This window comes from Canis aureus, chromosome 9, assembly GCF_053574225.1.
Source record: "Canis aureus isolate CA01 chromosome 9, VMU_Caureus_v.1.0, whole genome shotgun sequence".
NCBI lineage: Eukaryota > Metazoa > Chordata > Mammalia > Carnivora > Canidae > Canis > Canis aureus.
In genome coordinates, this window is record NC_135619.1 from 37,055,214 (window position 1) to 37,069,754 (window position 14,541).

A 14,541-nucleotide genomic window follows, 5' to 3' on the forward strand; every position below is an offset into this window, starting at 1 on the left:
CATTCTTTTCTTTTATCTGACTCCTATTGTATTTATATTATTAATGCTAGCTCTGAAACTCAGTGAATGTGAAGTAATCAAAGAAAATCTCCTGAGTTTATTTTCACGGATATTGTTTTCATTCACATAATAACAGAATATCTAAGCTAAATGCCAGTCCTTGGTGATAAAATTGTAAAATATAGGCATGTCTTTAACCTATCAAGCCCTTACAATGTTTGGGAACCTGCAGGATTATAAACATGAATAACTTAGACTTACACTAAAAAGAATCTTAGCATTTACTCTTTCTTTCTCCTTCTAGAGTAGGGGGTCATCTTTCCATCATCAGAGAGCAAGACTAATTCAAGCATTGAGCCTTCTCCTTGTGGACTATTGTAATAGTTTCCCTTTCCCTTCGAATCCATCAAACTCATTCTTGGCAGAGAGCTTTTAAAAATACAAATCTGATATGATTCCTCTTCAGCTCTCTCAAATTCCAGTTCTCATTCTCTACATATCATTAAAAAGTGCTTTTTTAATCACAGCCTGCCTTTGACAGCCTCATGCTTATGCTGTTTGCTCTAGCTCTTGGGCTCTCCACTCTTCAAGTTTTGAGGTTTTCCCTAATATAACCCCTATTACTCCATCCCCAGTAGAACCACTGATCTCCTTCTGTATTCTTTTATATACTTTGCAACACTTTTAATGTTGTATTACATTGGCTTGTTTTACATTGCTACAACCTCTGCAAGATTCAAAGTGTCAAAAGTAGAAAGTACCATGTCTTCTTACTTTAATCACAGTACTTTTGCATGTCCCTCCCTGACTCATGGTAGCCATCAATAAATGTCTGGACTGAATTTGAAGATAGTTTCCAAAGTCAGAAAATTCATAATTTACTAGGTATATAGATAGAATCACAAATACCTATATAACACTAGATGGTATATATTGATGCTAACTAAAATAAGTTTCATGAAATTATGATCATGTTCATGCTTCTTCCATATCCTTAACCCTGTTCTCCATCCTGACATTTTCCTGGATGCATTTTACTGGATGCAATTATGATGCATAATTCCTTACCACATGCTTGACTGAATGAAGGGAAGGTGGCTTATCAGCGGTCTAGTGGACTTTACCTGCCATTATTATAATCTTCTACTCTAAAACCCTTGATGAGGGCAGCCCCGGTGGCTTAGCAGTTTAGCGCCACCTTCAGCCCAGGGTGTGATCCTGGAGTCCCGGGATCGAGTCCCACATCAGGCTCCCTGCATGGAGCCTGCTTCTCCCTCTGCCTGTGTCTCTGCCTCTGTGTGTGTGTGTGTGTCTTTCTAATAAATAAATAAAATCTTTAAAAATTAAAAATAAAACCCTTGAAGAATGCAATACCTGGTTATTGACCAGGAGAAAAATACTATATGTATGAAAGCACCATGAATAAGGGCGCCTGGCTGGCTCAGTTAGTATAGCATGCAGCTCTTAATTTTAGGATTGTGAATTTGAACCCCACAATGGGCACAGAGAATACATAAATAAATAAATCTTTAAGAGAGAGAGAGAGAGAACTTTGCTTTTAAAAAAGTCTACGAACAGAGAAAGCACACCCTGAGCAAATATGAGCCCCCATACAAAAGCCATAAAGGCAGATTCATCTAGTTGGAGGCATTTGCTAGCATATGCAGTTTTAATCCAAGGTGACTAACAGCACAGCTGTTTGCAAAAAAAAGATTGTGAAGAATTACATATTGTAAGAAATTAAACAATTTTATGTTTCTGCTACCTAGAGGAATCTATACATTCAACGCAATCCCTTATCAAACTACCATCAACTTATTTCACAGAGTTGGAACAAGTAATTCTAAAATTTGTATGGAACCAGAAAAGACGCTGAATAACCAAAGGAATGTTGAAAAGAAAACCAAGACTGGTGGCATCAAAATTCTGGACTTCAAGCTGTATTACAAAGCTGTAATCATCAAGACAGTATAGTACTGGCACAAACACAGACACGTGTTATCAATCGAACAGAATAGAGAACCTAGAAAGGGACCCTCAACTCTATAGTCAACTCATCTTCGACAAAGCAGGAAAGAATATCCAATGAGAAAAGACAGTCTCCAACAAATGGTGTTGGGAAAATTGGACAGACACATGCAGAAGAATGAAACTGGACCATTTCCTCACATCATGCACAAAAAGAGACTCAAAATGGATTAAAGACCTAAATGTGAGACAGGAGTCCATCAAAATCCTAGAGAGAACACAGGCAGCAACCTTTGTGACCATGGCCCCAGCAACTTCTTACTAGACTCCTCCCCAAAGGCAAAAATGAACCATTGGGACTTCATCAAGATAAAAAAGCTTTTGCATAACAAAAGAAACAGTCAAAGAACTGAAAGACAACTGACAGAATGGGAGAAGATATTTGCAAATGATATATCAGATAAAGAACCAGTATCCAAAAATCTATAAGAATTTATGAAACTCGGGATCCCTGGGTGGCGCAGCGGTTTAGCGCCTGCCTTTGGCCCAGGGCGCGATCTTGGAGACCCGGGATCAAATCCCACATGTCGGGCTCCCGGTGCATGGAGCCTGCTTCTCCCTCTGCCTATGTCTCTGCCTCTCTCTCTCTCTCTGTGACTATCATAAAAAAAAATAAAATAAATAAAATAAATAAATAAATAAAAAAGAATTTATGAAACTCAAATAAAAGAACAAAGAACAAATAATCCAGTCAAGAAATGGGCAGAAGACATGAGCAGACATTCCTCCAAAGAAGACATACAAATGGCCAACAGACACATGAAAAAATGCTCAACATCACTCAGCATCAGGGAGATACAAATCAAAACCACAATGAGATACCACCTCACACCAGTCAGAATGGCTTAAATTAACACATCAGGAAAGGAAAGATATTAGCAAGGATGTGGAGAAAGGGGAACTATCTTACACTCCTGGTGGGAATGAAAGCTGGTGCAGCCACTGTTGAAAACAGTGAGGTTCCTCAAAAAGTTGAAAATTGAACTACCCTATGACCCAGCAGTTAAACTGCTGGGTATTTACCCCAAAGATACAAATATAGTGATCCGAAGGGGCACCTGCACCCCAATGTTTATAGTAGCAATGTCCACGATAGCCAAACTATGGAAAGAGCCCAGATGTCCATCGATAGATGAATGGATAAAGAAGATGTGGTATACATATACAATGGGCTGCTACTCAGCCATCAGAAAATGGCATCTTGCCTTTTGCAAGGACGTGGATGGAACTAGAGGATATCCTAAGCGAAATAAGAGAAAGACAAATATCATATGATCTCACTCATGTGGAATTTAAAAAACAAAACAGAGGATCATAGGGGAAGGGAGGAAAAAATAAGACAAAATCAGAGAGGGAGACAAACCATAAGAGACTTAATCATGAGAAACAAACAGTTGTTGGAGGGGAGTGATGGGGGAATGGCATAACTGGATGATGGACATTGAGGACATGTGATGTAATGAACACTGGCTATTATATAAGACTGATGAATTACCTCTACTTGTGAAACAAATAATATATGTTAATTGAATTTTATTTATTTTAATTAAATAAAATTCAATTAAAAAGAAATTAAGCAATTTTAATTTTTGTAAAGACTATCAGGTAAATTTAAACTGTGTTTCTAGCCTCATCTTTTTTCTTGTGTAAATTTCTCCTCAAGCAGGTATTTGTTTAATAAGGAGAATTCTTTATTCATTTATGTCTTGTTTTTATACTTGATAACTGCACCTGAACATAGAATTTTATGGCCATAATTTCTCATGGAACTTACTACACTGTTGGACATTACCTAACTTTTATTTTATTTTTGAAAATTTATCTATTTATTTACTGGAGAGAGAGTGAGAGTGCGCAAATGTGTTTGAACATGGTGCTGGGTAGGGCAGAATGAGGGGAGAGGGAGAGAGAAAATCTCAAGTAGATTCTCCACTGAGTGCAGAGCCCAACAAGGGGCTTGATTCTGGGAATCTGAGATTGTGACCGGAGCCAAAATCAGGAGTTGAATGCTTAACCGGCTGAGCCACCAGGTACCTGGACATCCACTAACTTTTAAATCAAATGTATTTAAAATACCAACTTTTATGTATTAAAACTATTTTTAGTAAGAATTTATGAAATGTTTGGTACAACTGTAATAAATACCTAATTTGCACTTGATGGGTTTATTTTGTTTACTTGTTTTTGGAAGAAAATTTGATTTCAAGTCAGTGCCTTTTTTTTATTTATTTATTTATTTATTTATTTATTTATTTTATTATTATTTTTTTTTAAGTCAGTGCCTTTTGAAAAAATACTTTTTACATATACTGGATAATGGTCTTATTTGAATTCTGCAAGATCATAAATACTGGAAATGAGGTGTCGGTTTAAGGAGAAAATATTGTGATTATGAGGAACATGAGGGATAAGCAAAGCATAGGCGCAGTCTAGCAGAAGGTGTTTTGGGGTTTTTTTCCCATACTTAGAAGTCTTTAAAAATAATTTTTGGGTTACTGGACTTTTTTTTTTTTTTTTTTTTTTTTTGAGTTAACTCATTGGCAGTTCTAATTACCTTGCAAAGACAAGGCTTTTTAAATTCACATGGGGAAAAACTGCCATCTTTTTTTTTTTTTTTTTAAGGATTTTATTTATTCATGAGACACACACACACAGAGGCAGAGACATAGGCAGAGGGAGAAGCAGGCTTCCTGCAGGGAGGCTGATGCGGGACTCAACCCTGGGACTCCAGGATCACGCCCTGAGCCAAAGGCAGACACTTAACCACTGAGCCACCTAGGCATCCCAAAAAACTGCCATCTTTTGATTGGAACATTTAGTAATGATCCCTATTAACCCTACACTGATTATTCACTCTATATTGCTAAGTTGTGAGGCTTAGAACTTTGACTTAGTTTCTTTACATTTGTTAAAACTCACAGTACTCTAATGCTATTAAATCATTCTGAATGAATGTATTAAAAGATTTTATTCTCTTTGATTGCCTTTTGGTTTTTTTATTATATATTTTAATCAACTTCATGTTCATGGATTCTGGCTGCTATGTTTTAGTGATTAAAATTCTTAAAGAATACATAATTTTAAAGGACCTGTTGCCCTCTAGATGGTGAATACTCAATATTTATTGGCTGGTGGTTGCTTTGCTTTGATTATGGCTTTGAAAGACGAATCTATTTTTTTTTAATGGTTTTTTTTTTAAGATTTTTTTTTTTTAATATTTATTTATTCATGAGAGATACACACACACACAGAGAGAGGCAGAGACACAGGCAGAGGGAGAAGCAGGCTCCATGCAGGGAGCCTGACATGGGATTCGATCCCGGGTCTCCAGGATCACACCCTGGGCTGCAGGCAGCGCTAAACCACTGTGCCACCAGGGCTGCCCTTTGAAAGACAAATCTAATTGTTCTTTTAGAATGTAGAAAAGCAGTACTCTGAAATTATAATAATTTATATGGATGAAAGATATTAGTGTTTTGTTTATTTCTCCATAATTTTGCTAAATTTTAAATAAGAATTTTCCCAAACATTGGTTTATAAGTAGTCTATCAGGGCAGGGAATATTTTATTAAAACCCATAATATATTTAACTGCAGCTAAGACTTTGACATTATAAGAAGAGATCATTAGATTTATATAATTAGTAAAAAGTAACACTTAAATAGGTATTTGTAGGAATAGTTTTTTTTTTTTTTTTTTTTTTTACATGAATGTTTCCATTGTTTCCCTACACCCAGGAACCAATTTGTGGTTATTTATCTAGTTTCCTTCCTTAAATAATTTTCATTTTCTTATTTTCAGGGGTTGCAAAGTCTTATTTACAGAGGCCATGCAAGAAGGGCAAATGAGAAAAGCAGGCTAATGTGATAGAAGAAGGGATGGTGGGCCTGAGACAAAATAAAATTCTATGAATCATTTAAATATATATAAATTTCTTTAAACTGCTGTGTTCTCAAAACAAAAAACTTCTGCCATGTGACTTTGGAACCTCTAGTTTGTCTTCATTCAACAATAACAAATTAGAACATTTGTATGTGGTTATTTTTATTTTTATTTATTTTTTATTTTTTTAAAGACTTTATTTATTCATAGAGGCACAGAGAGAGAGAGAGAGGCAGAGACACAGGCAGAGAGAGAAGCAGGCACCACGCAAAGAGCCTGACATGGGACTCGATCTCGGGTCTCCAGTATCACGCCATGGGCTGCAGGCGGCGCTAAACCGCTGCGCCACTGGGGCTGCCCTGTGGGTTATTTTTAAATAATAAATATGTTTGTAATTATTGTGCTTATCTATCAATACATTTGTGTGGGCCACATGGTACTTTGATGTATTTTTTTTTTTAAAAACGAAACCAAATGAGGTGAAAATGTTCTTACCGGATTCCTGAACCTTTTCCTCATGGCTAGTCTTAATCCCTATGTTGATATTCAAGGGTAGGGTTGGAGTCATAGATGAGTGAAGGGTAAAGATTGTGTATCTTGACAGTTGTATCAAATCAACACTATAAAAAATATGACTTAAAGTCTAGCATTGTAGAGTTTGGAGGAAATTCATATTTTCCAGCTTTGTTAAAAATTCCTTTATGTTGGGTTCATAAAACAACAACAAAATATGAATTAAAAAAGACTATATATCTCACCCTATTCACCGGTCTAAGTATTTATGCATTTTGCCTTTACAGCCTGAGGAAGAACTTGATCCTGAAGAGAGGGACAACTTCCTCCAACAGCTTTATAAGTTTATGGAAGACAGAGGTATGTATTTGATGGTCATTATTTAAAAGCAGTCATTTCTTTTACAATTTTACATTCTAGGTTCATGAATTATTTTTGTTAGAATCATGGGTATATGGATTTGGATTTCAAGTAAAGCCTAAGGATCAGTTAGAGTTGGAATAAGTATTTGGAATTAAAAAACTGTTAATATCTATTTTGAGCAGAAAATACATAGGTTGTATGGGTATAATTATACTTAGTCTACTTGGGACTTCTAAAACCAAAAAATATAATAATATTTCAGTGATGGAAGGTGAACAGTCATAATATAATCCACATACCCATTAGTTATTAATGCTATCTTTGCAGCAAGTAAACTAGCCTGATCCTCGGTCTCAACAAATGAAACAAAATAGACCAATTCTTACCTAAATTGAATAGGGTTTTTAATAGACTTAAATTGAAATACAGCCTTTATAAATTATTCCTTTTGACATTACATTAGTTCTGGAAAATCCTCCAATAAACTGGTCCTAGGCATTCTGTGACTTTGAGACATCATCATTCAGATTACTGCTAACACTCTTAACATTTGTGTTCAAGCAATGAAAATGAATCCATGCCCTAAATTGTACCCTTTCCATTGTGTATGTTCTTGCCCAGGCTTCTTGAACCAGAAGCATTGTTGGCTGCACCTTGCAGTTGTAAGTCTTAGTTGTACCTAATTCAGTCACAGGTGATTTTATTAGTTGTGAGAGACATGATGAGTCATAGATATAAATCTAAAGACCAGGATCCCTGGGTGGCGCATGGGATCCCTGGGTGGCGCAGGGATCCCTGGGTGGCGCAGCAGTTTGGCGCCTGCCTTTGGCCCAGGGCGCGATCCTGGAGACCCGGGATCGAATCCCACATCGGGCTCCCGGTGCATGGAGCCTGCTTCTCCCTCTGCCTATGTCTCTGCCCCTCTCTCTCTCTCTCTGTGACTATCATAAATAAATAAAAATTAAAAAATAAATAAATAAATAAATAAATCTAAAGACCATCATAGTGCTGTATAAAGAATATAGAGAATATTTTGTGTTGTCTTACATAATTTAAGGTTCTTTAAATATATGCTTCTGATTAATAAAACTTGGGAAATTAGAAATTGGAAAGTTTTGTATCGATAGCCTTGTAATAGCATTTTCCACTTAAATAAAAATATTTATCCTACTTTCATGTTAAAAAGGTACTCCAATCAACAAACCACCTGTGTTGGGCTATAAAGATCTCAATCTCTTCAAACTCTTTAGACTGGTTTATCATCAAGGTGGATGTGACAATGTAAGTATAGATATAATGAAAAGTTAAATTATCTATGTTGCAGTTATATGCACTGTAGGTGATAAACACATTTTCTTAATGAACCTAGAATATTAGTGTAAAGATTATTTCCTTTTGTAAATGTTAACAAATAAAAACTTAATTTTCCAGATTGATAGTGGTGCTGTATGGAAGCAAATTTATATGGACCTTGGCATTCCTATTTTGAATTCAGCTGCTTCCTACAATGTAAAAACTGCTTATAGAAAGTAAGTAGTATAGTTTATTCATCAAAGAATACATATTACAGGAATATTTTCCATTTAATTGTTAACAATTAAACAAAAACACATCAAGGAACATTTAGTTAGAGAAAGTATATAAAAAGTTTTAGGTTAATAGATATTAGTGATTGAACGTTATTTCATCACACCAAGTCTACTTTATTCCATTTCTCGTGTTGTCTTGATTTCCTTTTCAAAGTCTGGGATGTGGTACGTTAATAGTATGAAACGATGATACATGTTTATAGAGTTATATTACTTATGTTGAATAGCCTTCATATCAAAACTATTATAGCTTTTTCAGGAAGAAATTTTATGATCAGTATTTCTGTTTATAATCCTGTATAAAGCACTGAGAAACTAGTAATAGAAAAAGTACTTTAAAAAAAGTCTCGAGTATTACTTTATAAAAATATGTGTGTTTAATAATATAGTATTTAAGTTAAATGTAAAGACAAAGATTTCTTAAAATGAAACTGTTTGTTTAGGTATCTCTATGGTTTTGAGGAGTACTGCCGTTCTGCAAATATTCAGTTCAGAACTGTCCACCACCATGAACCAAAAGTAAAAGAAGAAAAAAAAGACTTAGAAGAATCAATGGAAGAGGCTTTAAAAGTAGATCAAGAAATGCCTTTAGTGGAAGTGAAGAGTGAACCTGAGGAAAATATTGATTCAAACAGTGAAAGTGAAAGAGAAGAAATAGAATTAAAATCTCCAAGAGTAAGTACTTAATATTAGTTTTACCTGGTTTATTTTAAACATTAAATTTTTATTATGGACATTTTCAGATCCACACAAAAATAAGCCAGTGAACCTAGTTTATTTTCCAGTATTGAGTTGTGCATTAGGCAGACTAGCCTGGCTATTTTTTTCTAGATATAGCACATCTTCTTTCTTCTACCTAAAATACCATTCCTCCTGTTGTTTTCTATTTATGTCTGTTCAGATCATTCTCATCTGTGGTCAGTCTCACATATTTACTTCCTTCAAGTCTTACTAAAAGTCACCTCCCTAAAGCCTGTCCTGATCACCTTATCTAAAATTGTAACCTACCTCCTGTCTTTGGTATTTGCAATGCCTCTAATGTTACTCTTTTTATCTGCAATGAACTTTATATTCTCTTTATTGTATTTGTTTTTTTTATGCTGCTCTGCACTAGAATCACACTCCATGAGGACAGGGATCAATATTTGTTCTGTTCGTTGACAGACCGCAGGCATCTAGAATAGTGCTTCATCTATAATTAAGGACTTACTAACTAGTTGTTGAATGAATGATTTCCTCCTTGTAATATTTGTGCCTCCAGCTGGATGAGATCTTTTCTTTCTCTATTACCCCACAGGACACTGTACATACATTTCTTGTGCCAGTTTTTTATGCTTTGTCTTATTTTCTAGTCCTGTGCATGTTGATTTTATCTTCTAACCTTGCTCTTCTTCTCCCTTAGTATATAATTCCTTTGTAGAGATTGTCATCCATTGTTTTTGATCATTGTTGAATGATGTCTACATGGTAGGATTTATCAAATTTTAGGAGAAAAAATTTTTATCACACTATCAATGGCATTCATTTACTGTTACATCTTTTTTTTTTTTTTAAGTTTTTATGTATTTATTTGAAAGAGAGAGTGAGAGAGAGAGAGAGGGAACAGAGGGGATGGGCAGAAGAAGATGCCCTGCTGAGCAGGGAGCCTGATGCAGAGCTCAATCCTGGGACTCCAGGACCATGACCTGAGCTGAAGGCAGACACTTTGCCAACTGAGTCACCCAAGTGCCCCTGTTATATCTTATTTTTTAGTGAAATCATGTTTAGTCAAAGAAGAAATGAAATTACCTCTTTTAGTTGCTCAGAAACCATTTTTTTAAAACTGTCCATTTTGACCATCATCCAGTAAATGGAATCTTCCAATGAATTTCATGAAACATTCAAATTGGTTTGCTTCATTTCTTTTTAATTTTTATTTTTAATTTTAAAAAATTGTGGTAAATACACATACTATGTATCCTCTTAACCATTTTTAAGCATCAGTTCTGTGGCATTAACTATATTCCCAGTGTTTTGCACTCATCACCACTGTCCCTTGCCAGTACCTTTTTCATCTTGCAAAACTGAAACTAGCCATTAAACAATAACTCCCCATTCCCCTCTACCCAAGATTGTGGCAAAACCATTCTACTTTGTCTCTTTGAATTTGACTACTCTAGGTACCTCATATATATGGAATCTTACAGCTTTGTCCTTTTTTGACTGGCTTATTTCACTCAGTATAATGTCTCTCAGGTTCATTCCTGTGTATGTGTCACAATTTCCTTCCTTTTTAAAACTGAATATTCCTTCCTAAGACTGATTGTCTCCCATTATATGTATTTTGGACATACTTTCCTGTCATTAAAGATGTTCCTCATCTTTTGTAAATTATCTTCAGAGTACTACATAATATACATATACCATAAATTCACCTTCCTTAAAATTTTCTCCAATTTTTTATGATTACAAAAAGTGCTGTAATAAATATACTTGTAAAAATTCCTCCTCATTGGTCTGAATATAGAGGGAAGACTTCTAAGAATGGGATTTCTAGGGCACCTGGCTGGCTCAGTCAGAAGAGTATGTGACTCTTGATCTCAGGGGTGTGAGTTCAAGCCCCACGTTTTGAGATTACTTAAATAAGTAACTTAAGAAAAAGGTATATAGGTCTAAAGTCTGATAGATAGCATTGTTTTCATTCATTTACCTACACGTATTTAAAGAAAAGTTGCTCTGTGCATAGGATATAGAAGTATATAAGACCATCTCTGCCCTCATGGAATTTACATTCTAGTTCTTTGTGAAAAGAAAAATACACTTTTTTTCTAACTTTGAAGTTTATTTTTTTATTTTTTAAAGATTTTATTTACTCGTGAGGGATGGACAGAGAGAAAAAGAGAGAGAGGCAGAGACACAGGCAGAGGGAGAAGCAGGTTCCATGCAGGGAGCCTGATGTGGGACTTGATCCTGGGACTCTGGGATCTCACCCTGAGTGGAAGGCAGACACGCTTAAGCCCTGAGCCACCCAGGGGTCCCTAACTTTCAAGTTTAAATAGCACATAGGAACTAGGGAAAACATTTGTTATACTGAAATACTAGTTGTTATTTTAGTACTCTCTAAGTTGTTGGTCCCCCCTTTTTTATTTTTAAAGATTTTATTTATTTACTCATGAGAAACACACACAGAGAGAGAGAGAGAGAGAGAGAGAGGCAGAGACACAGGCAGAGGGAGAAGCAGGCTCCATGTAGGGAGGCTGATGCGGGACTCGATCCTGGGACTCCAGGATCATACTCTGGGCCAAAGGCATGCACTAAACCTCTGAGCTACCCAGGGATTTCCCCCCCTCCCTTTTTTAAAGATTTTATTTGTTGGCCCCTTTTCTATCCTCACTTTATTCCAAGTAGAGGGAAACTGCCAGTGTGTAGCGGTGGACCTGAAGGAGAATTTAGGAGAGAATGAAATGGCTCAACAGTTTCACAGTCAGTTGAGCATACAAGAGGCTAAATGAAAGCTTCTGGGGAAGAACAAATTACTACCAGCCCAGTGAGCTCCAAATACTTATTCAAAGAAATCAGCTCACCTGTTGGCCATGGATGCATTTTAGTCCTTTTATTTTTAAAATTTATTTTTATTTTTTTTTAGAGAGAGAGCAAGAATGCTGGGGTTGGGAGGTAGGCAGAAGGAAAGGGAGAGAGTATCTCAAGTAGGCTCTACACCCAGTGTAGAGCTGGACGTGGGGCTCAGTCTCACAACCCTGAGATCATGACCCGACCTGAAATCAAAAGTTAGACACCCAACCGACTGAGCCACCCATGCACCCCTATTCAGTCCTTTTAAAATGTAGTCACACAGAAATACAGTGATAATGTAAATTTTATCTTAAAAATGGTAGATTAGACATCATAGAACTTTTAAAGAGCCCATAATTTAGGAGGCTGATTTATTTTTAAATTATTGTTAACTTGCATCATTGATACTTAGTTAATTATTTTAGAACTTTCAGTGTAGTCAAGAAATATTAAAAGTGTGATAAAATAATGCCAAGTGAAATAAGTCTAACAAAGATAAATACTGTATGATTTCATTATATGTGGAAAATAAAAGCAAACAGAAACATACTCGTGAATAGAAAGGACAAACTGGTGGTTGCCAGAGGGAAAGGGGTGTGGGGATAGACAAAATAAGTAAAAGGGATTAAGAAGCACAGACTAACAGTTATAAAATTAATCATAGGGATGAAAAGTATGGCATAGGGAATATAGTCAATAATATTGTGATAACTGGTGACAGGTGGTATCTACATTTATGGTGAGCACTGCAGAATGTGTATAATTCTCAAATCACTGCGTTGTATACCTGAAGTTAATATAACATAGTATGTCAACTATCTTTCAATTAAAAAATTTATTGTAGTCAAGAAATATTAAAAGTGAGATAAAATAATGTAGTCAACAAAGGAGGAAATTTTTATTTTTTCTGTAGCATGTAGCCAAGGATCATAGTAGACATGGACATAATTAATTTACATGGGTTGAAAGGAAAAGCACGCAGTGGTTGATGGGCTGTCATTGTCACGTCTCAAGACAGAGAAACAGCTAGTCATTGCGAAGGTTTGTGAAGGTTTAAGAAGCATTTTCTGCCTTTCTCCCCCTTTGTTTGTAGTGATAGCCATTTTAAAGCTTTTACCCCTTCTACTAGGGACGAAGGAGACTAGCTCGAGACGCAAATTCTATTAAAAAGGAAATTGAAGAAGAGAAAACGGAAGACAAATTAAAAGACAATGATATTGAAAATAAGGATGTAGTTGATGACTATGAAACTGCAGAGAAAAAAGAAAATGAGCTACTATTGGGAAGAAAAACCACACCAAAGCCGAAGGAGAAGAAAATTAAAAAGCAGGAGGATTCTGATAAAGACTCAGATGAAGAGGAAGAGAAAAGCCAAGAGAGGTACTTTATCTTATATTTGTTCTCCAGAAGCACCTGTCTGGGGTACAGCAGCGCTCTGTTCCTGCTTAGAGATTCAGGTTTGAGGGAATGTTTTCTTATTGGGACTTCCATTCCTCTTGTCTAATGAAGGTGAGACACATTGTGAAGATGATGTGTATCGCCTTTCGGAATTGGAGAATATACTGGTTGCACCATTTTAATAGCACTTGTGCCCTAAACAGTGGCCTCAAAGAAGGCTGCGCCACCCAGTCAAAAGAAAGGTCCTGCAGTTGACAGCAGGGAAGGGAGCTGGAGAAAAATGGAGGAAGTGGACAAGAGGAAACAGCGACAGCAAAAATTCCATTTTAAAAAAGGTACAATGTGGGAAAGCTAACAAACACATGGGTGCACAGTACTAGCCAATGTTTCTGTGTGTTAGCTTGATCTAAGACATTTTTCTTTTTCAAGTTATTGTATTGGAATAAGTGGCATGCACCCCTGATTCTAGCTTGGCAAATACATTCTTGCCCCACATCACACCAATAAATTTCAGTTTTTTTAATGTCCATCCTGTTTGCTGTTGAGTGTTGGTATTTTTTTTCCATGTATTATACATGTATGGACTGAACTGAATTAAAAATAACCAAAGATGAGGCAGTCCAGCTAAATCAAAGTAATGTCCGACTGTGTTTAGTTGGCCATTTATGTGTTGTCAAATGGATTTACTAATTTTTATATGCTACTAAAAAATGAATTTTAATTCAGCAACAACAGCATAACACATTTTCTTGTAACATAAACTCTTCTCCATAGTTACTTTTCAGTTATTACATTATAAATTTTCTAGAAATCTGAGTTGTTAAGCAAAATTGGGGAAATAGCCTGCTGCATCCAGTTAGTGGCTGATACCCATCTGAAAATTAACCACTGAGAAAATATTTAGAAAATGAGGGATGACTGGTGAGTGGAAGAGGTAATTTTATGTATCAGTACATATAGGTACAAGAGCTGTTCACAATTACATGTGAATTAGATTTGTAAATAAATAAAGTTCTGTAGTGAAATAGGATTAGTATTAGGTAAACTGGGAGGAGATAATTAGAATTGCATATAATGATGCGAGTGTAGTATTTCAAACATTTGGACAATAAATTTTAAGCAAAGGTGAACCACTAAAAAAAAGTAGGGCTTAATTATAGTTTGAAGTTTTGTTAAAAATAAACATCAAAATATGTGTTATATGTATATAATAAAA

General features: G+C 35.6%; 1 protein-coding gene across 4 annotated transcripts in view; it reads left to right on the forward strand.

The window, feature by feature from the left end:
* Positions 1–14,541, forward strand: part of ARID4A (AT-rich interaction domain 4A) — a 68,295-nt gene that overhangs the window by 33,206 nt on the left and 20,548 nt on the right. For all 4 annotated transcript variants that reach the window (XR_013386254.1, XM_077909444.1, XM_077909446.1 and 1 more), the window contains exons 12-16: positions 6,711–6,783; positions 7,973–8,067; positions 8,218–8,315; positions 8,819–9,050; positions 13,057–13,307. Coding sequence is in view for 3 of the 4 variants with exons in the window: in XM_077909444.1 (XP_077765570.1) it covers positions 6,711–6,783; positions 7,973–8,067; positions 8,218–8,315; positions 8,819–9,050; positions 13,057–13,307 (749 nt within the window). In the remaining variant the exon portion in view is untranslated. The remainder of the gene's footprint in view (positions 1–6,710; positions 6,784–7,972; positions 8,068–8,217; positions 8,316–8,818; positions 9,051–13,056; positions 13,308–14,541) is intronic.